Source organism: Oncorhynchus mykiss, chromosome 16 (assembly GCF_013265735.2).
Source record: "Oncorhynchus mykiss isolate Arlee chromosome 16, USDA_OmykA_1.1, whole genome shotgun sequence".
In the NCBI taxonomy this organism is placed as follows: Eukaryota; Metazoa; Chordata; class Actinopteri; order Salmoniformes; family Salmonidae; genus Oncorhynchus; species Oncorhynchus mykiss.
The window spans coordinates 11,535,504-11,557,308 of NC_048580.1; the positions used below are offsets into that span (position 1 = coordinate 11,535,504).

The following is a 21,805-nucleotide window of genomic DNA, read 5'->3' on the forward strand; positions in this document are numbered from 1 at the left end:
AGGGAGGGAGGGACAAATAGAGAAGGAGAGAGGGAAAGATAATATCAATCATATTAAATGGCTTACCAAGTCTGTCAATCAGTTCTGCCATTATAAAAGCCCTTAAAGATGTGCCTGAATAGATATTGGTTATAAAACTCCATTCTATATATATTGAAACATGAACATAATACTAAGTCAACCAACACCACATTATCTATATGTTATCTGTATATTATCTGTATATTTTCTGTATATTATCTGTATATTTTCTGGTTATTATCTGTATATTTTCTGTATATTATCAAAATGTTATCTGCATATTATCTGTATATTTTCTGTATATTATCTGTATATTATCTGTATATTTTCTGTATATTATCTGTATATTTTCTGTATATTATCAAAATGTTATCTGTATATTATCTATATTTTATCTGTATAGTATCTATATATTATCTGTATATTTCCTATATATTATCTATATATTATCTGTATATTATCTATATATTATCTGTATATTACCTGTATATTATCTATATATTATCTGTATATTTCCTATATATTATCTATATTTTATCTGTATATTATCTATATATTATCTGTATATTACCTATATATTACCTGTATATTATATGTATATTATCTATATATTATCTGCATATTACCTATATATTATCTGTATATTATATGTATATTATCTATATATTATCTGCATATTACCTATATATTATCTGTATATTATATGTATATTATCTATACATTATCTGTATATTACCTTTATATTGTCTATATATTGTCTATATAATTTCTGTATATTATCTATATATTATCTATATATTATCTATATATTTTCTGTATATTATCTGTATATTTCCTATATATTATCTGTATATTACCTATATATTATCTTTATCTGTATATTATCTATATATTATCTATATATTATCTGTATATTATATGAATATTATCTATACATTATCTGTATATTACCTATATATTATCTATACATGATCTATGTATGATCCATAGCCTTAACTAGCCTTAACCATAAGGGAGGAACACAAAACTGACCGTAGATCAGCATCTGCGCTGGGATCACTTCTACAGCTGAAATCTTTGTATTACACTGTAGACAGACACTTAACTGTCCATATTCCTTCTTTATTTTGTCATTTTACCCCCTTTCCCTCCCCAATCTGGTGATATTACAATCTTGTCTCATCATTCCAACTCCCCAACGGGCTCAGGGGAGAGTCGAAGGTCGAATCATGCGTCCTCTGAAACATTACCCGCCAAACCGTGCTTCTTAACACCCTGCCAGCTTAACCCGGAAGTCATCCGCACCAATGTGTTGGAGGAAACACCGTTCAACTGATGACTAAAGTCAGCCTGGAGGAGCCCGGCCTGCCCCAAGGAGTCGCTAGAGCGCGATGAGCCAAGAAAGCCCTCCCAGCCAAACCCTCCCCTAACCCGGACGATGCTGGGGCAATTGTTGCGCCGCCCTATGGGACTCCCGGTCACGGCCGGTTGAGACACAGCCTGGAATCGAACCCCAGGCAGTAGTGACGCTGCAACACTGTGATGCAGTGCCTTAGACTGCTGCGTCACTCGGTTGGCCAGCTGTCTGTATTCCTTATAAACATACAGAGTGCGTTCATATGGACTGATCCTCCCTTATGCTTCTACAACATCTTTATTGCAATTCTTCTCTAGATACATTAATTGTACTCTTACTTATAGACATGCAGTAGCTTGGTTGCCATGGCCTTGTACACGGCAGTCAACAGTTTCAGCTATCGGGAATATTTGTTATTTCTAAGTGTATATGGTTGTGAGATTATATATTTTTTGCTTAGATGGAGAACTGAAGACTTGTTCCTCTCTTGTTCGGCTCAGTGGCTCGGAAACAACCCGGGCAAGGACTGACACACACACACACACACACACACACACACACAGCTCTCTGAGACGCATTTGTCCCAGACAGCAACACTATCGACTCTGTACACCGTGGTATTATATATGAATAATATATATTTATATATAAATATTATATATAGTATATCATAATATAATGCACAAAACACAGGAATATAATGTTTCAAAGCAGCAAGTAAAATTAACTTTCCATCCTCTCCAACACACTCTCCAAAACGCCCCCATTTTACCCCCTTCCTATGTTCTCTATTTGTTTGCAGTAGGAACTCTGTACGCAGCATGCTAACTGTTTGGTGAAAGAGGACGTCACCGTGCCAGGCTGAGCTATCTGCAGAACGGTGTGTTCCACTACACATCCTTTCAGTTTCATGCTTATTCCAAAATTGCCACTTAACATTCAGTCAAACACTCTACGTTATCTCTTCAATAAGAAAGACGGAAGTTCAACTGTCCAACCTATCAAATTAATCCTAACCCTCAGCTTCCCTCCTTTACTGCACATATCCTTCTCGTACCTGATTCTGTGTATGAGAAGTATCCCACCCCCCTCTGAAACGGTCCCTGTGGATCACAAATCTTCAATGTGGAATTCCAACCGTATATTCTACAGTATACATTCCAGTCTATAAAGTATGTAGTGTTTGTCTGTCTCTCTCAGACCTCTGACTCCAGACTAGAGACTTTTCCCCAGGGCCGAGTCACACAGGGTCTGTCCTCAGACCTCAACCCTACCAAGCCCTCTCCTCTTTGGGGCTCTATGTCCGGATCCTGGGCCCCTCCATAGGCTCCATAGGCTCCATACAGACTGTCCTGGTACAACAACCCCCTCTGACTTCGACAGCCACCTCCACAGGCCAGGAGCTGGCATACAGGGTTGGGGATACGGTAGGTACCGGGGCTGGGGTGGTTGCTGGACGCCGGGGAATGGGTCTGGAGGTTGAGGGGGCTGTGGTATAGAGGCAGCCCAGGGTAGGAGGTTAGATAGTCGTTGTACTGTCTGCTGAGCAGGCTGGTGGTTCTCCGGACCACCCCCAGGCCTACCCCACCTCCCCCTCCCTGGCCCCCCAGCACGGCCTCCCTGTAGGTGGGCAGGTGGGTGGAGTGTGAGTGCCGCAGCTTCTTACGCGAGTTTCCTTTCCTCTGGTCCTGCCTTATATGAAGATAAGCATGTTGGCGGGGTGAGGCGGCAGGATAGCATAGGTTGTTCCGGAATGGGGTGGGGTTGTAGAGTTTAGTGGGAGTTTCTTGGTCGACCATGACGCGGGGAAATAAGTCTGGTAAAGCAGAATGTGATTGGCTATCGAGGGATGTAGGCGGAGTATCGTCCGGCTGGCGAATCTGCTCGCTGCCCCAGGTGGCTCGAAGGAAAGATGGCCGTCGGTGGCACCGCCGTCTGCCTGCTAGGACGAGCTCCTCCAGAGGAAGAGGCCAGGAGCCACCGCATCCCTCTTCCCCAGGACAGAGCACCGCTCCTGGGTACAGGGAGTCAGGCATGTGGGGCGAGACGTGGTTTTCCTGGAGGTGGTTGGCCCGGAGTTCAGCCAGGCACACCGTCTTCTCCTCCCTGCGCCGCCTCCTCTGTCCTCCTCCTCTTCCTGTCTCCCCTGAGAGGAGGCTCTTGCTCCTCCTCTTCCTCTTGGAGGGCTCTGTGTGGGGGGGATGGGAGACAGCAGAGGGTGGGTGAGAGGAGAGGTAGATGTCTGGGAGCTGGAGCTCACTATAGGGGATGAAGGGAGAGCGGGGGTGGGAAAGGTGTTGGGGGTCCACATAGAGCCTACCTGTGGAGGGGTGAGGATAAGAAGAGAGGCGGTCCCCCCCAGCCAGGTCAAGGTGAGGGCAAATGAGACTAGAAACAGGAAGTGGTCTGTCGTAGAGAGAGGAAGTACGAGCCGGGAGCGTGTATCGTAGCGGTGTGGGTCTCGCCAGCCCCCTCTGCTGGTTCACAGATGTCGCTACACCCAGCGTGCAGTATTGTGGGCTGAGGGGGCGCTCGGGGGGCAGGTGTGTATTCTCTGTGACATAAGCGAACCCTCCCGGGACTGTTTCCGTGGTGCCTTGCTGCGGAATGTGGACTGGCAGGCTGCCGCCATGGCGTCCCCAGTGTTCTATGGTCTTGGAGGCGTGGTCCAGTGAGGTCTCGACTTGGGCGGAGTTAACCAGGTCCTTAGCAGTGCGTAGCATCTTGAGCATGTTAGCCTGGGCATAGTTAGCTGTCAGGTCTGGGTTGGCCAGGTTAGGGAGGTCTGGTTCCTCCACCCCGTTGAAGCAACTGTAGATACCCTGGGAGACGGAAGAGAGGGAGGGAGGGGAGAGGGAAAGGAGAGAGAGAGAGAGAGAGAGAGAGAGAGAGAGAGAGAGAGAGAGAGAGAGAGAGAGAGAGAGAGAATACATGATCTACTACATGTAAAATTCAGTAGAAGCCCTGTAGAGAGATCTAGCTCAAAAGTTAAACCTCACAAAGAAAGTCATTCGATTCAACAGATTTTGCCAGTTTGCACACACGCTGAACACACACGCTGAACACACACAGACTTGCTGAGCAAATAGTATCAAACTGCAAACAGAGAGCTGAGTCCCCTGACTGCACCGTTCACAGTCGACTGAAAAACTGACAAAGCCTAATTTAATTTGGCCCTCAGGGGCCCCCGTAGGGATTAACTATCAGATAGTAATTTAGCTGCTAATCTGATAAACCATGATACAGGTACAACGCTGCAATTACACACTGTTAGCAGAGCGTACACACACACACGTGAGATTGCCTAGTCACTTTTACCCCTACCTACATGTACATATTACCTCAACTACCTTGTACCCCTGCACATTGACTTGCTACCGGTACTCCTTGTATTTGGCCTCGATATTGTTATTTATTGTGTTACTATTTCATATTTTGATTTGCTCATTTATTTAATGGTAAAAGTTTACACCGGTTGTACTAGGCGCATGTGAAACATAAAATCTGATTTCATGAATTGAGTTGAGTCCATAGACTTTAGGCTGGGAATGTTTTCACATTCGTTCCCTCCTTCTGCCTCTCCTACAAACACGCACTTATCACATAGATTGGTTGTTGATTAACACTAATGTTGAGCTGGAATTAAAACCGTGGTTTGTGCTCATTAAAACTATTGTTCTGCAGATGATAATGTAGTCATAGGAATTATACGTGGGGTAAACAGCAATAAGAGCTCATATCAGGCGTTATGCATTCACCACACATCATTAACTCTTATACGAGTTGTGTTCTCTCTCTCGCTTTCTCTGTATCTCTCTCTCTCTCTCTCTCTCTCTCTCTCTTTCTTTCTCTCTATTTCTCTCTGTACCTCTCTCTCGTCTTTCTCTGTATCTCTCTCTCTCTCTCTTTCTCTCTCTCTTTCTTTCTCTCTCTCTCGCTGTACCTCTCTCTCGTCTTTCTCTGTATCTCTCTCTCTCTCTTTCTCTCTGTATCTCTCTCTCTCTCTCTCTCTCTCTCTCTCTCTCTTTCTCTCAGTACCTCTCCCTCTCTTTCTCTCTCTGTATCTCTCTCTGTATCTCTCTATTTCTCTCTCTTTCTCTCTCTTTCTCTCTCTTTCTCTCTGTACCTCTCCCTCTCTTTCTTTCTCTGTATCTCTCTCTGTATCTCTCTTTTTCTCTCTCTGTATCTCTCTCTTTCTCTCTCTTTCTCTCTCTTTCTCTCTGTACCTCTCTCTCTCTCTGTCTCTGTATCTCTCTCTTTCTCTCTCTGTATCTCTCTCTTTCTCTCTCTGTATCTCTCTTTCTCTCTCTGTATCTCTCTCTTTCTCTCTCTTTCTCTCTGTACCTCTCTCTCTCTCTGTATCTGTTTCTCTCTTTCTCTCTGTATCTTTCTCTCTCTCTTTCTCTCTCTGTACCTCGCTCTTTCTCTCTCTGTACTTCTCTCTTTCTCTCTCTGTATCTCTCTGTGTATCTCTCTCTTTCTCTCTCTGTATCGCTCTCTTTCTCTCTGTACCTCTCTCTTTCTCTCTCTGTATATCTCTCTTTCTCTCTCTCTCTCTCTATTTCTCTCTGTACCTCTCTCTCGTCTTTCTCTGTATCTCTCTCTCTCTCTCTTTCTCTCTCTCTTTCTTTCTCTCTCTCTCGCTGTACCTCTCTCTCGTCTTTCTCTGTATCTCTCTCTCTCTCTTTCTCTCTGTATCTCTCTCTCTCCCTCTCTCTCTCTCTCTCTCTCTCTCTCTCTCTCTTTCTCTCAGTACCTCTCCCTCTCTTTCTCTCTCTGTATCTCTCTCTGTATCTCTCTGTATCTCTCTGTATCTCTCTCTTTCTCTCTCTTTCTCTCTCTTTCTCTCTGTACCTCTCCCTCTCTTTCTTTCTCTGTATCTCTCTCTGTATCTCTCTTTTTCTCTCTCTGTATCTCTCTCTTTCTCTCTCTTTCTCTCTATTTCTCTCTGTACCTCTCTCTCTCTCTGTCTCTCTCTCTTTCTCTCTCTGTATCTCTCTCTTTCTCTGTCTGTATCTCTCTTTCTCTCTCTGTATCTCTCTGTATCTCTCTCTTTCTCTCTGTACCTCTCTCTCTCTCTGTATCTGTTTCTCTATTTCTCTCTGTATCTTTCTCTCTCTGTTTCTCTCTCTGTATCTCTCTCTTTCTCTCTCTGTACCTCTCTCTTTCTCGCTCTGTTCCTCTCTATTTCTCTCTCTGTATCTCTCTCTGTATCTCTCTCTTTCTCTCTCTGTATCTCTCTTTCTCTCTCTGTACCTCTCTCTTTCTCTCTCTGTACCTCGCTCTTTCTCTCTCTGTACCTCTCTCTTTCTCTCTCTGTATCTCTCTGTGTATCTCTCTCTTTCTCTCTCTGTATCGCTCTCTTTCTCTCTGTACCTCTCTCTTTCTCTCTCTGTATATCTCTCTTTCTCTCTCTGTACCTCTATCTCGCTCTGTCTCTGTATATCTCTCTTTCTCTCTCTGTATCTCTCTCTTTCTCTCTCTCTTTCTCTCTCTGTATCTCTCACTTTCTCTCTCTCTTTCTCTGTATCTCTCTCTGTATCTCTCTTTCTCTCTCTGTATCTCTCTCTCTGTATCTCTCTTTCTCTCTCTGTATCTCTCTCTTTCTCTCTCTGTATATCTCTGTATCTCTCTCTTTCTCTCTCTGTATCTCTCTCTCTGTATCTTTCTCTGTATCTCTCTCTGTATGTCTCTCTGTATCACTCTCTTTCTCTCTCTCTTTCCCTCTCTGTATCTCTCTGTTTCTCTCTCTGTATCTCTCTCTGTACCTCTCTCTGTACCTCTCTCTTTCTCTCTCTTTCTCTCTCTTTCTCTCTCTGTATCGCTCTCTTTCTCTCTCTCTTTCTCTCTCTCTTTCTCTCTCTGTACCTCTCTCTTTCTCTCTCTGTTTCTCTCTTTCTCTCTCTTTCTCTTTCTGTACCTCTCTCTGTACCTCTCTCTGTACCTCTCTCTTTATCTCTCTTTCTCTCTCTGTTTCTCTCTCTGTATCGCGCTCTCTCTCTCTCTCTCTGTATCTCTCTCTCTCTCTCTCTGTATCTCTCTCTCTCTCTTTCTCTCTCTGTATCTCTCTCTTTCTCTCTCTGTACCTCTCTTTCTCTCTCTGTACCTCTCTCTCTCTGTAACTCTCTCTCTCTCTCTGTATCTCTCTATTTCTCTCTCTGTATCTCTCTCTCTCTGTATCTCTCTTTCTTTCTCTCTCTCTCTCTCTCTGTCTCACCCTGCTGATGGCGAGCAGGAAGTCCATCCTGGGAGATTTGTCTAGTTCCTTGTGAAGTTTCCAGTAGAGTAGATGTTCCCAGGAGAACACCAGCAGACTGAGCCCCATGGCCACCAGCAGCATGTAGAAGACCCCGGCCATGTTGTCTATGTCCAGCTTACTGCTCATCACCTCGTTCTTCTCATTCTGACAGATGCCTGACAGCCAGACCGTCTCCAAGCGCTGGGTGTCACCTGGGAGAGGAGAGGGACGCAGTCAGAATCACCTTGAGGAGTGACTCACCAGTGAATTACCACAGTCAGATTCAGGTGCATGGGGTTTCTTTCAAATTAGGCTCCTTTGGAATATGTGATTTATGACTTACAAATTGGTTGTTACCAGTGTGTGTGTGTGTGTGTGTGTGTGTGTGTGTGTGTGTGTGTGTGTGTGTGTGTGTGTGTGTGTGCGTGCGTGCGCATATGCATGACCCACCATCTCCCAGGAACTGCAATAAGGCCAGGTCAATTGGTCGTTTCCATCGAGAGTCTTTCTGCAGGGCGATACCATAGCCCGTTGTAGCAAACACCTTCCCAGAGCCAATAGTCACAAGCTTACAGCCCTCGTCCTTCCCTGCCATGTAGTTCAACACCGCAGCATCATAGATAAAAGCATCCAGCTTCCTGGATGAGACAGAGAAGAATCAGAATGTGTTGCAGTTTTAATAAACCAAATGGAACTCCTCCCAGTAAATAGGCCTGGATCAAACTATGGGGATCATAGACGGTATTGTATTCTGAGGGCGTTGGACTGGGGGTTAGGGTTTAGGGGTTAGGGGTTAGGGGTTAGGGGTGAGAGCTGGAGGAGAGGTATGGATTAAAGGAAGTGCGTTCTTACGCTGTCTTAAGGCTGTTGAGGGCATCCTCCACTCCTTTTTGGTTGTATTTGACCATGTGTGCGTGCATGTCGGGGTAGTTACTCCTGATGTTCCTCTCTGTGCTGCCGTTAGGGACCGTCCCAAACCGGAATGGAGGGTAGTGTTCCTGAGGCTTCTGGAACTGAGGAGAGGAGAGGAGGGGAGGGGAGAGGAGAGGAGAGGAGAGGAGAGGAGAGGAGAGGAGAGGAGAGGAGAGGAGAGGAGAGGAGAGGAGAGGAGAGGAGAGGAGAGGAGAGGAGAGGAGAGGAGAGGAGATTCAGCTCAGTGAGATCTAATTCAGAGCAGTTCTATTCATTTGAAACTGATTCAGTTAAAATCTCTTTCTATCAATTCACTTTCATTGGAATGAACGCCATTCTACCCTTTTCAATTTGATTAAATGTGATATCATTCAAGGCCCGTTCTATTTAAGTCATTTCAGTAGCCTTAGATTTAGTTCAGTCTAGTAGATGAACTCAGGGCCATTTGGAGTCGGTTCAAAGTTGAAATGACTCAGAGTGCAGGGTGGATGAAACCTTTGAAAGAACCACACAGAACGCAGATGCTCTCTCTGTGTGTGACTGCATGAACTTTAGTGTGTATAGGAAGGAGTTTATGAATATATTGTTAGTGGTCATATTGATCCATCAGCACTATAAACACTGGTTCAGACAGGACTATCTGCATAAGTATAACCAGTGGTTAATTAATACAGCCAGCATCACTGAGGGCCACGCTGCTTATTCTCAGCCTCTCTCTCTCTCTGTTTATTGGTTTCTCTCTTTCTGTATCTCTCTGTTTAATGGTTAATATCTCTGTGTCTCTCTGTTTAATGGTTAATCTCTCTGTATCTCTCTGTTAAATGGTTTATCTCTCTGTATCTATCTGTTTATTGGTTTCTCTCTCTGTATCTCTCTGTTTATTGGTTTATCTCGCTGTATCTCTCTGTTTATTGGTTTATCTCTCTGTATCTCTCTCTGTTTATTGGTTTATCTCTCTGTATCTCTCTCTGTTGATTGGTTTCTCTCTCTGTATCTCTCTCTGTTGATTGGTTTCTCTCTCTGTATCTCTCTGTTTATTGGTTTATCTCTCTCTGTATCTCTTTCAGTTTATTGGTTTCTCCTTGTATCTCTCTGTTTATCTGTTTCTCTCTCTGTATCTCTCTGTTTATTGGTTTCTCTCTCTGTATCTCTCTGTTTATTGGTTTATCTCTCTCTGTATCTCTCTCTGTTCAACTGTTTCTCTCTCTCTCTCTGTTAAATGGTTTATCTCTCTGTATATCTCTGTTTATTGGTTTCTCTCTCTGTATCTCTCTGTTTATTGGTTTATCTCTCTGTATCTCTCTCTGTTGATTGGTTTCTCTCTCTGTATCTCTCTGTTTATTGGTTTATCTCTCTCTGTATCTCTCTCTGTTTAATGGTTTATCTCTCTGTATCTTTGTCTGTTTACTGGTTTCTGTCTCTGTATCTCTTTGTTTACTGGTTTCTCTCTCTGTATCTCTCTGTTTATTGGTTTCTCTCTCTGTATCTCTCTGTTAAATGGTTTTTCTCTCTGTATCTCTCCCTGTTTATTGGTTTCTCTCTCTGTATCTCTCTCTGTTTATTGGTTTATCTCTGTATCTCTCTGTTTATTGGTTTATCTCTCTCTGTATCTCTCTGTTTATTGGTTCTCTCTCTGTTTATTGGTATATCTCTCTCTGTATCTATCTGTTTATTGGTTTCTCTCTCTGTATCTCTCTGTTTATTGATTTATCTCTCTCTTTATCTCTATGTTTATTGGTTTAACTCGCTGTATCGCTCTGTTTAATGGTTTATCTCTCTGTATCTCTCTGTTTATTGGTTTATCTCTCTCTGTATCTCTTTCAGTTTATTGGTTTCTCCTTGTATCTCTCTGTTTATCTGTTTCTCTCTCTGTATCTCTGTTTATTGGTTTCTCTCTCTGTATCTCTCTGTTTATTGGTTTCTGTCTGTGTATCTCTCTGTTTATTGGTAAAAATCACTGTGTCTCTCTGTTAAATGGTTTATCTCTCTGTATATCTCTGTTTATTGGTTTCTCTCTCTGTATCTCTCTGTTTATTGGTTTATCTCTCTGTATCGTTGTCTGTTTACTGGTTTCTCTCTCTGTATCTCTTTGTTTACTGGTTTCTCTCTCTGTATCTCTCTGTTTATTGGTTTCTCTCTCTGTATCTCTCTGTTTATTGGTTTCTCTCTCTGTATCTCTCTGTTAAATGGTTTTTCTCTCTGTATCTCTCTGTTTATTGGTTTATCTCTCTCTGTATCTCTCTGTTTATTGGTTCTCTCTCTGTTTATTGGTATATCTCTCTCTGTATCTATCTGTTTATTGGTTTCTCTCTCTGTATCGCTCTGTTTAATGGTTATTCTCTCTGTATCTCTCTGTTTATTGGTTTATCTCTCTCTGTATCTCTTTCAGTTTATTGGTTTCTCCTTGTATCTCTCTGTTTATCTGTTTCTCTCTCTGTATCTCTGTTTATTGGTTTCTCTCTCTGTATCTCTCTGTTTATTGGTTTCTCTCTCTGTATCTCTCTGTTAAATGGTTTATCTCTCTGTATCTCTCCCTGTTTATTGGTTTCTCTCTCTGTATCTCTCTCTGTTTATTGGTTTATCTCGCTGTATCTCTCTGTTTATTGGTTTATCTCTCTGTATCTCTCTCTGTTTATTGGTTTATCTCTCTGTATCTCTCTCTGTTGATTGGTTTCTCTCTCTGTATCTCTCTCTGTTGATTGGTTTCTCTCTCTGTATCTCTCTGTTTATTGGTTTATCTCTCTCTGTATCTCTTTCAGTTTATTGGTTTCTCCTTGTATCTCTCTGTTTATCTGTTTCTCTCTCTGTATCTCTCTGTTTATTGGTTTCTCTCTCTGTATCTCTCTGTTTATTGGTTTATCTCTCTCTGTATCTCTCTCTGTTCAACTGTTTCTCTCTCTCTCTCTGTTAAATGGTTTATCTCTCTGTATATCTCTGTTTATTGGTTTCTCTCTCTGTATCTCTCTGTTTATTGGTTTATCTCTCTGTATCTCTCTCTGTTGATTGGTTTCTCTCTCTGTATCTCTCTGTTTATTGGTTTATCTCTCTCTGTATCTCTCTCTGTTTAATGGTTTATCTCTCTGTATCTTTGTCTGTTTACTGGTTTCTGTCTCTGTATCTCTTTGTTTACTGGTTTCTCTCTCTGTATCTCTCTGTTTATTGGTTTCTCTCTCTGTATCTCTCTGTTAAATGGTTTTTCTCTCTGTATCTCTCCCTGTTTATTGGTTTCTCTCTCTGTATCTCTCTCTGTTTATTGGTTTATCTCTGTATCTCTCTGTTTATTGGTTTATCTCTCTCTGTATCTCTCTGTTTATTGGTTCTCTCTCTGTTTATTGGTATATCTCTCTCTGTATCTATCTGTTTATTGGTTTCTCTCTCTGTATCTCTCTGTTTATTGATTTATCTCTCTCTTTATCTCTATGTTTATTGGTTTAACTCGCTGTATCGCTCTGTTTAATGGTTTATCTCTCTGTATCTCTCTGTTTATTGGTTTATCTCTCTCTGTATCTCTTTCAGTTTATTGGTTTCTCCTTGTATCTCTCTGTTTATCTGTTTCTCTCTCTGTATCTCTGTTTATTGGTTTCTCTCTCTGTATCTCTCTGTTTATTGGTTTCTGTCTGTGTATCTCTCTGTTTATTGGTAAAAATTACTGTGTCTCTCTGTTAAATGGTTTATCTCTCTGTATATCTCTGTTTATTGGTTTCTCTCTCTGTATCTCTCTGTTTATTGGTTTATCTCTCTGTATCGTTGTCTGTTTACTGGTTTCTCTCTCTGTATCTCTTTGTTTACTGGTTTCTCTCTCTGTATCTCTCTGTTTATTGGTTTCTCTCTCTGTATCTCTCTGTTTATTGGTTTCTCTCTCTGTATCTCTCTGTTAAATGGTTTTTCTCTCTGTATCTCTCTGTTTATTGGTTTATCTCTCTCTATATCTCTCTGTTTATTGGTTCTCTCTCTGTTTATTGGTATATCTCTCTCTGTATCTATCTGTTTATTGGTTTCTCTCTCTGTATTGCTCTGTTTAATGGTTATTCTCTCTGTATCTCTCTGTTTATTGGTTTATCTCTCTCTGTATCTCTTTCAGTTTATTGGTTTCTCCTTGTATCTCTCTGTTTATCTGTTTCTCTCTCTGTATCTCTGTTTATTGGTTTCTCTCTCTGTATCTCTCTGTTTATTGATGTATCTCTCTCTGTATCTCTCTGTTTATTGGTTTCTCTCTCTGTATCTCTCTGTTAAATGGTTTATCTCTCTGTATCTCTCCCTGTTTATTGGTTTCTCTCTCTGTATCTCTCTCTGTTTATTGGTTTATCTCTGTATCTCTTTGTTTATTGGTTATCTCTCTGTTTATTGGTTTATCTCGCTGTATCGCTGTGTTTAATGGTTTATCTCTCTGTATCTCTCTGTTTATTGGTTTATCTCTCTCTGTATCTCTTTCAGTTTATTGGTTTCTCCTTGTATCTCTCTGTTTATCTGTTTCTCTCTCTGTATCTCTGTTTATTGGTTTCTCTCTCTGTATCTCTCTGTTTATTGATGTATCTCTCTCTGTATCACTCTGTTTATTGGTTTCTCTCTCTGTATCTCTCTGTTTATTGGTTAAAATCACTGTGTCTCTCTGTTAAATGGTTTATCTCTCTGTATATCTCTGTTTATTGGTTTCTCTCTCTGTATCTCTCTGTTTATTGGTTTATCTCTCTGTATCTCTCTCTGTTTATTGGTTTCTCTCTCTGTATCTCTCTCTGTTTATTGGTTTCTCTCTGTATCTCTCTGTTTATTGGTTTATCTCTCGCTGTATCTCTCTGTTTAATGGTTTATCTCTCTGTATCTTTGTCTGTTTACTGGTTTCTCTCTGTGTATCTCTTTGTTTACTGGTTTCTCTCTCTGTATCTCTCTGTTTATTGGTTTCTCTCTCTGTATCTCTCTGTTAAATGGTTTTTCTCTCTGTATCTCTCCCTGTTTATTGGTTTCTCTCTCTGTATCTCTCTCTGTTTATTGGTTTATCTCTGTAGCTCTCTGTTTATTGGTTTATCTCTCTCTGTATCTCTCTGTTTATTGGTTCTCTCTCTGTTTATTGGTATATCTCTCTCTGTATCTCTCTGTTTACTGGTTTCTCTCTCTGTATCTCTCCGTTTATTGATTTATCTCTCTCTGTATCTCTCTGTTTATTGGTTTATCTCGCTGTATCGCTCTGTTTAATGGTTTATTTCTCTGTATCTCTCTGTTTATTGGTTTATCTCTCTCTGTATCTCTTTCAGTTTATTGGTTTCTCCTTGTATCTCTCTGTTTATCTGTTTCTCTCTCTGTATCTCTGTTTATTGGTTTCTCTCTCTGTATCTGTCTGATTATTGTTTTCTCTCTCTGTATCTCTCCCTGTTTATTGGTTTCTCTCTCTGTATCTCTCTGTTTATTGGTTTATCTCTCTCTGTATCTCTCTCTGTTCAACTGTTTCTCTCTCTCTCTCTGTTTATTGGTTTCTCTCTCTCTGTATCTCTCCCTGTTTATTGGTTTCTCTCTCTGTATCTCTCTGTTTATTGGTTTATCTCTCTGTATCTCTCTCTGTTTATTGGTTTATCTCTCTGTATCTCTCTCTGTTTATTGGTTTCTCTCTGTATCTCTCTGTTTATTGGTTTATCTCTCTCTGTATCTCTCTGTTTAATGGTTTATATCTCTGTATCTTTGTCTGTTTACTGGTTTCTCTCTCTGTATCTCTTTGTTTACTGGTTTCTCTCTCTGTATCTCTCTGTTTATTGGTTTATCTCTCTGTATCTCTCTGTTAAATGATTTTTCTCTCTGTATCTCTCCCTGTTTATTGGTTTCTCTCTCTGTATCTCTCTCTGTTTATTGGTTTATCTCTGTATCTCTCTGTTTATTGATTTATCTCTCTCTGTATCTCTCTGTTTATTGGTTCTCTCTCTGTTTATTGGTATATCTCTATATGTATCTATCTGTTTATTGGTTTCTCTCTCTGTATCTCTCTGTTTATTGATTTATCTCTCTCTGTATCTCTCTGTTTATTGGTTTATCTCGCTGTATCGCTGTGTTTAATGGTTTATCTCTCTGTATCTCTCTGTTTATTGGTTTATCTCTCTCTGTATCTCTTTCAGTTTATTGGTTTCTCCTTGTATCTCTCTGTTTATCTGTTTCTCTCTCTGTATCTCTGTTTATTGGTTTCTCTCTCTGTATCTCTCTGTTTATTGATGTATCTCTCTCTGTATCACTCTGTTTATTGGTTTCTCTCTCTGTATCTCTCTGTTTATTGGTTTATCTCTCTGTATCTCTCTCTGTTTATTGGTTTCTCTCTCTGTATCTCTCTCTGTTTATTGGTTTCTCTCTGTATCTCTCTGTTTATTGGTTTATCTCTCGCTGTATCTCTCTGTTTAATGGTTTATCTCTCTGTATCTTTGTCTGTTTACTGGTTTCTCTCTGTGTATCTCTTTGTTTACTGGTTTCTCTCTCTGTATCTCTCTGTTTATTGGTTTCTCTCTCTGTATCTCTCTGTTAAATGGTTTTTCTCTCTGTATCTCTCCCTGTTTATTGGTTTCTCTCTCTGTATCTCTCTCTGTTTATTGGTTTATCTCTGTAGCTCTCTGTTTATTGGTTTATCTCTCTCTGTATCTCTCTGTTTATTGGTTCTCTCTCTGTTTATTGGTATATCTCTCTCTGTATCTCTCTGTTTACTGGTTTCTCTCTCTGTATCTCTCCGTTTATTGATTTATCTCTCTCTGTATCTCTCTGTTTATTGGTTTATCTTGCTGTATCGCTCTGTTTAATGGTTTATTTCTCTGTATCTCTCTGTTTATTGGTTTATCTCTCTCTGTATCTCTTTCAGTTTATTGGTTTCTCCTTGTATCTCTCTGTTTATCTGTTTCTCTCTCTGTATCTGTCTGTTTTTTGTTTTCTCTCTCTGTATCTCTCTGTTTAATGGTTTATCTCTCTGTATCTTTGTCTGTTTACTGGTTTCTCTCTCTGTATCTCTCCCTGTTTATTGGTTTCTCTCTCTGTATCTCTCTGTTTATTGGTTTATCTCTCTCTGTATCTCTCTCTGTTCAACTGTTTCTCTCTCTCTCTCTGTTTATTGGTTTCTCTCTCTCTGTATCTCTCCCTGTTTATTGGTTTCTCTCTCTGTATCTCTCTCTGTTTATTGGTTTCTCTCTCTGTATCTCTCTGTTTATTGATGTATCTCTCTCTGTAGCTCTCTGTTCATTGGTTTATCTCTCTCTGTATCTCTCTCTGTTCAACTGTTTCTCTCTCTCTCTCTGTTTATTGGTTTCTCTCTCTCTGTATCTCTCCCTGTTTATTGGTTTCTCTCTCTCTATATCTCTCTGTTTATTGGTTTATCTCTCTGTATCTCTCTCTGTTTATTGGTTTATCTCTCTGTATCTCTCTCTGTTTATTGGTTTCTCTCTGTATCTCTCTGTTTATTGGTTTATCTCTCTCTGTATCTCTCTGTTTAATGGTTTATCTCTCTGTATCTTTGTCTGTTTACTGGTTTCTCTCTCTGTATCTCTTTGTTTACTGGTTTCTCTCTCTGTATCTCTCTGTTTATTGGTTTATCTCTCTGTATCTCTCTGTTAAATGGTTTTTCTCTCTGTATCTCTCCCTGTTTATTGGTTTCTCTCTCTGTATCTCTCTGTTTACTGGTTTCTCTCTCTGTATCTCCCTGTTTACTGGTTTCTCTCTCTCTCTCGCTCTCTGTTTATCTGTTTCTCTCTCTGTTCAACAATTTCTCTCTCTCTCCCTGTTTAGTGGTTTATCTCTCTGAATCTCTCTGTTAAATGGTTAATCTCTCTGTATCTCTCTGTTTATCTGTTTCTCTTTATCTCTCTCTCTCGCTCTCTCTGTTTATCTCTCTGTTCAACTTTCTCTCTCTCTCCCTGTTGAATGGTTTCTCTCTCTGTATCTCTCTGTTTAATGCTTTATCTCTCTGTATCTCTCTGTTAAATGGTTTATCTCTCTGTATATCTCTGTTTATTGGTTTATCTCTCTCTGTATCTCTCCCTGTTTATTGATTTCTCTCTCTGTATCTCTCTCTGTTTATTGGTTTCTCTCTGTATCTCTCTGTTTAATGGTTTATCTCTCCCTGTATCTCTGTTGAATGGCTTCTCTCTCTGTTTATTGGTTTCTCTCTCTGTATCTCTCTGTTGAATGGTTTCTCTCTCTGTATCTCTCTCTGTTTAATGGTTATCTCTCTGTCTCTCTCTGTTTATCTGTTTCTCTCTCTGTATCTCTGTTTATTGGTTTCTCTCTGTATCTCTCTGTTAAATGGTTTATCTCTCTCTGTATCTCTCTGTTTATTGGTTTATCTTGCTGTATCTCTCTGTTTATTGGTTTATCTCTCTGTATCTCTCTGTTTAATGGTTTCTCTCTCTGTATTTCTCTGTTTTTGGTTTATCGCTCTGTATCTCTCTGTTTATTGGTATCTCTCTGTATCTTTGTCTGTTTACTGGTTTCTCTCTCTGTATCTCTCTGTTTATTGGTTTATCTCTCTGTATCTCTCTCTCTCTGTTTAATGGTTTATCTCTCTGTATCTCTGTAGTTATTGGTTTATCTCTCTGTGTTACTCTCCCTGTTTATTTGTTTCGGTCGCTGTATCTCTCTATTGAATCGTTTCTCTCTCTGTATCTCTCTGTTTAATGGTTTATCTCTCTGTATCTTTGTCTGTTTACTGGTTTCTCTCTGTGTATCTCTTTGTTTACTGGTTTATCTCTCTGTATCTCTCTATTTATTGGTTTATCTCTCTCTGTATCTCTCTGTTGAATGGTTTCTCTCTCTGTTTATTGGTTTCTCTCTCTGTATCTCTCTGTTGAATGGTTTCTCTCTCTGTATCTCTCTCTGTTTAATGGTTATCTCTCTCTGTATCTATCTGTTTATTGGTTTCTCTCTCTGTATCTCTATGTTTATTTGTTTATCTCTCTCTGTACCTCTCTGTTTATCTGTTTCTCTCTCTGTATCTCTGTTTATTGGTTTCTCTCTGTATCTCTGTTTATTGGTTTCTCTCTGTATCTCTCTGTTTATTGGTTTATCTCTCTCTGTATCTCTCTGTTTATTGGTTTATCTTGCTGTATCTCTCTGTTTAATGTTTTTTTCTCTGTATCTCTCTGTTTATTGGTTTCTCTCTCTGTATCTCTCTGTTTAATGGCTTCTCTCTCTGTATTTCTCTGTTTTTGGTTTATCGCTCTGTATCTCTCTGTTTATTGGTATCTCTCTGTATCTTTGTCTGTTTACTGGTTTCTCTCTCTGTATCTCTCTGTTTATTGGTTTATCTCTCTGTATCTCTCTCTCTCTGTTTAATGGTTTATCTCTCTCTGTATCTCTCTGTTTATTGGTTTATCTTGCTGTATCTCTCTGTTTAATGTTTTTCTCTCTGTATCTCTCTGTTTATTGGTTTATCTCTCTGTATCTCTCTGTTTATTGGTTTATCTCGCAGTATCTCTCTGTTTAATGGTTATCTCTCTGTATCTCTCTGTTTATTGATTTATCTCTCTCTGTATCTCTCTGTTTATTGGTTTATCTCTCTCTGTATCTCTCTGTTTAATGGTCTATCTCTCTGTATCTCTGTCTGTTTACTGGTTTATCTCTCCCTGTATCTCTGTTGAATGGCTTCTCTCTCTGTTTATTGGTTTCTCTCTCTGTATCTCTCTGTTGAATGGTTTCTCTCTCTGTATCTCTCTCTGTTTAATGGTTATCTCTCTGTCTCTCTCTGTTTATCTGTTTCTCTCTCTGTATCTCTGTTTATTGGTTTCTCTCTGTATCTCTCTGTTAAATGGTTTATCTCTCTCTGTATCTCTGTTGAATGGCTTCTCTCTCTGTTTATTGGTTTCTCTCTCTGTATCTCTCTGTTGAATGGTTTCTCTCTCTGTATCTCTCTCTGTTTAATGGTTATCTCTCTGTCTCTCTCTGTTTATCTGTTTCTCTCTCTGTATCTCTGTTTATTGATTTATCTCTCTCTGTATCTCTCTGTTTATTGGTTTATCTTGCTGTATCTCTCAGTTTATTGGTTTCTCTCTGTATATCTCTGTTTATTGGTTTATCTCTCCCTGTATCTCTGTTGAATGGCTTCTCTCTCTGTTTATTGGTTTCTCTCTCTGTATCTCTCTGTTGAATGGTTTCTCTCTCTGTATCTCTCTCTGTTTAATGGTTATCTCTCTGTCTCTCTCTGTTTATCTATTTCTCTCTCTGTATCTCTGTTTATTGGTTTATCTTGCTGTATCTCTCTGTTTAATGGTTTCTCTCTCTGTATTTCTCTGTTTTTGGTTTATCGCTCTGTATCTCTCTGTTTATTGGTATCTCTCTGTATCTTTGTCTGTTTATTGGTTTCTCTCTCTGTATCTCTCTGTTTATTGGTTTATCTCTCTGTATCTCTCTCTCTGTGTTTAATGGTTTATCTCTCTGTATCTCTGTAGTTATTGGTTTATCTCTCTGTGTTACTCTCCCTGTTTATTTGTTTCGGTCTCTGTATCTCTCTATTGAATCGTTTCTCTCTCTGTATCTCTCTGTTTAATGCTTTATCTCTCTGTATCTCTCTGTTAAATGGTTTATCTCTCTGTATATCTATGTTTATTGGTTTATCTCTCTGTGTATCTCTCCCTGTTTATTGGTTTCTCTCTCTGTATCTCTCTCTGTTTATTGGTTTCTCTCTGTATCTCTCTGTTTATTGGTTTATCTCTCTCTGTATCTCTCTGTTTAATGGTCTATCTCTCTGTATCTGTCTGTTTACTGGTTTCTCTCTCTATCTCTCTGTTTATTGGTTTATCTCTCTGTATCTCTCTATTTATTGGTTTATCTCTCTCTGTATCTCTCTGTTGAATGGTTTCTCTCTCTGTTTATTGGTTTCTCTCTCTGTATCTCTCTGTTGAATGGTTTCTCTCTCTGTATCTCTCTCTGTTTAATGGTTATCTCTCTCTGTATCTCTATGTTTATTTGTTTATCTCTCTCTGTACCTCTCTGTTTATCTGTTTCTCTCTCTGTATCTCTGTTTATTGCTTTCTCTCTGTATCTCTGTTTATTGGTTTCTCTCTGTATCTCTCTGTTTATTGGTTTATCTCTCTCTGTATCTCTCTGTTTATTGGTTTATCTTGCTGTATCTCTCTGTTTAATGTTTTTTTCTCTATCTCTCTGTTTATTGGTTTCTCTCTCTGTATCTCTCTGTTTAATGGTTTCTCTCTCTGTATTTCTCTGTTTTTGGTTTATCGCTCTGTATCTCTCTGTTTATTGGTATCTCTCTGTATCTTTGTCTGTTTAATTGGTTTCTCTCTCTGTATCTCTCTGTTTATTGGTTTATCTCTCTGTATCTCTCTCTCTCTGTTTAATGGTTTATCTCGCTCTGTATCTCTCTGTTTATTGGTTTATCTTGCTGTATCTCTCTGTTTAATGTTTTTTTCTCTGTATCTCTCTCTTTATTGGTTTCTCTCTCTGTATCTCTCTGTTGAATGGTTTCTCTCTCTGTATCTCTCTGTTTATTGGTTTATCTCTCTGTATCTCTCTGTTTATTGGTTATCTCTCTGTATCACTCTGTTTATTGGTTTATCTCTCTGTATCTCTCTGTTTATTGGTTTATCTCGCAGTATCTCTCTGTTTAATGGTTATCTCTCTGTATCTCTCTGTTTATTGATTTATCTCTCTCTGTTTCTCTCTGTTTATTGGTTTATCTCTCTGTATCTCTCTGTTTAATGGTTCTCTCTGTATCTCTGTTTATTGATTTATCTCTCTCTGTATCTCTCTGTTTATTGGTTTATCTCGCTGTATCGCTCTGTTTATTGATTTATCTCTCTCTGTATCTCTCTGTTGAATGGTTTCTCTCTCTGTATCTCTCTCTGTTTATTGGTTTATCTCTCTGTATCGCTCTGTTTATTGGTTTAACTCTCTGTATTTCTCTGTTTATTGGTTTATCTCTCTGTATCTCTCTGTTTCATGGTTATCTCTCTGTATCTCTCTGTTTATTGGTTTATCTCTCTCTGTATCTCTCTGTTTATTGGTATCTCTCTGTATCTTTGTCTGTTTATTGGTTTCTCTCTCTGTATCTCTCTCTGTTCATTGGTTTATCTCTCTGTATCTCTCACTCTCTGTTTAATGGTTTACCTCTCTGTATCTCTCTGTTTAATGGTTTCTCTCTCTGTATCTATCTGTTTATTGGTTTATCTCTCTCTGTATCTCTCTGTTTATTGGTTCTCTCTCTGTTTATTGGTATATCTCTCTCTGTATCTCTCTGTTTAATGGTTTCTCTCTCTGTATCTCTCTGTTGAATGGTTTCTCTCTCTGTATCTCTCTGTTGAATGGTTTATCTCTCTGTATCTCTCTCTGTTTATTGGTTTATCTCGCTGTATCGCTCTGTTTAATGGTTTATCTCTCTGTATCTCTCTGTTTATTGGTTTTCTCTCTCTGTAGCTCTCTGTTTATTGGTTTATCTCTCTCTGTATCTCTCTGTTTATTGGTTCTCTCTCTGTTTATTGGTATATCTCTCTCTGTATCTCTCTGTTTAATGGTTTCTCTCTCTGTATCTCTCTGTTGAATGGTTTATCTCTCTGTATCTCTCTCTGTTTATTGGTTTATCTCGCTGTATCGCTCTGTTTAATGGTTTATCTCTCTGTATCTCTCTGTTTATTGGTTTTCTCTCTCTGTATCTCTCTGTTTATTGGTTTCTCTCTCTGTATCTCTGTTTATTGGTTTATCTCTCTCTGTATCTCTCTCTGTTAATTGGGTTCCCTCTCTGTATCTCTCTGTTTTTGGTTTATCGCTCTGTATCTCTCTGTTTATTGGTATCTCTCTGTATCTTTGTCTGTTTACTGGTTTCTCTCTCTGTTTATCTGTTTATCTCTCTGTATCTCTCTGTTTAATGGTTTATCTCTCTGCATCTCTCTAGTTATTGGTTTATCTCTCAGTTTCTCTCTGTCTAATGGTTTATCTCTCTCTGTGTCTCTCTGTTTATTTGTCACGCCTTTTCTTTATTATTGTGGTTAGGCCAGGGTGTGACATGGGGGATTATGTGTTTGTCTTGTCTAGGGGTTTTTGTAGATTGATGGGGTTTTGTTCAGTGTAGTATTCTAGGTTAGTCTATGGTTGCCTAGAGTTGTTCTCAATCAGAGGCTGGTGTTTATCGTTGTCTCTGATTGGGAACCATATTTAGGTAGCCATATTCTTTGGGTATTTCGTGGGTGATTGTTCCTGTCTTTGTGTTTTGCACCAGTTAGGACTGTTTCGGGTTTTCCACGGTTTCTTATTTTGTAGATTGTTCACGTTTTCATCGTTCATTAAAGATGTTTATAAATAACCACGCTGCATTTTGG

At 39.5% G+C, this 21,805-nt stretch overlaps 1 protein-coding gene across 1 annotated transcript in view; it reads right to left on the minus strand.

Moving 5' to 3' along the window:
* Positions 1-934: 934 nt before the first annotated feature.
* The window catches only part of LOC110492826 (glutamate receptor ionotropic, NMDA 2C-like), a 100,447-nt gene continuing 79,576 nt past the window's right edge, over positions 935-21,805 (minus strand). The window contains exons 14-17 of the mRNA XM_036945870.1: positions 8,469-8,629; positions 8,067-8,254; positions 7,596-7,828; positions 935-4,200 (exon numbers count right to left, since the gene is read on the minus strand). Coding sequence (XP_036801765.1) covers positions 2,575-4,200; positions 7,596-7,828; positions 8,067-8,254; positions 8,469-8,629 — 2,208 coding nt within the window. The 3' untranslated portion in view covers positions 935-2,574. The remainder of the gene's footprint in view (positions 4,201-7,595; positions 7,829-8,066; positions 8,255-8,468; positions 8,630-21,805) is intronic.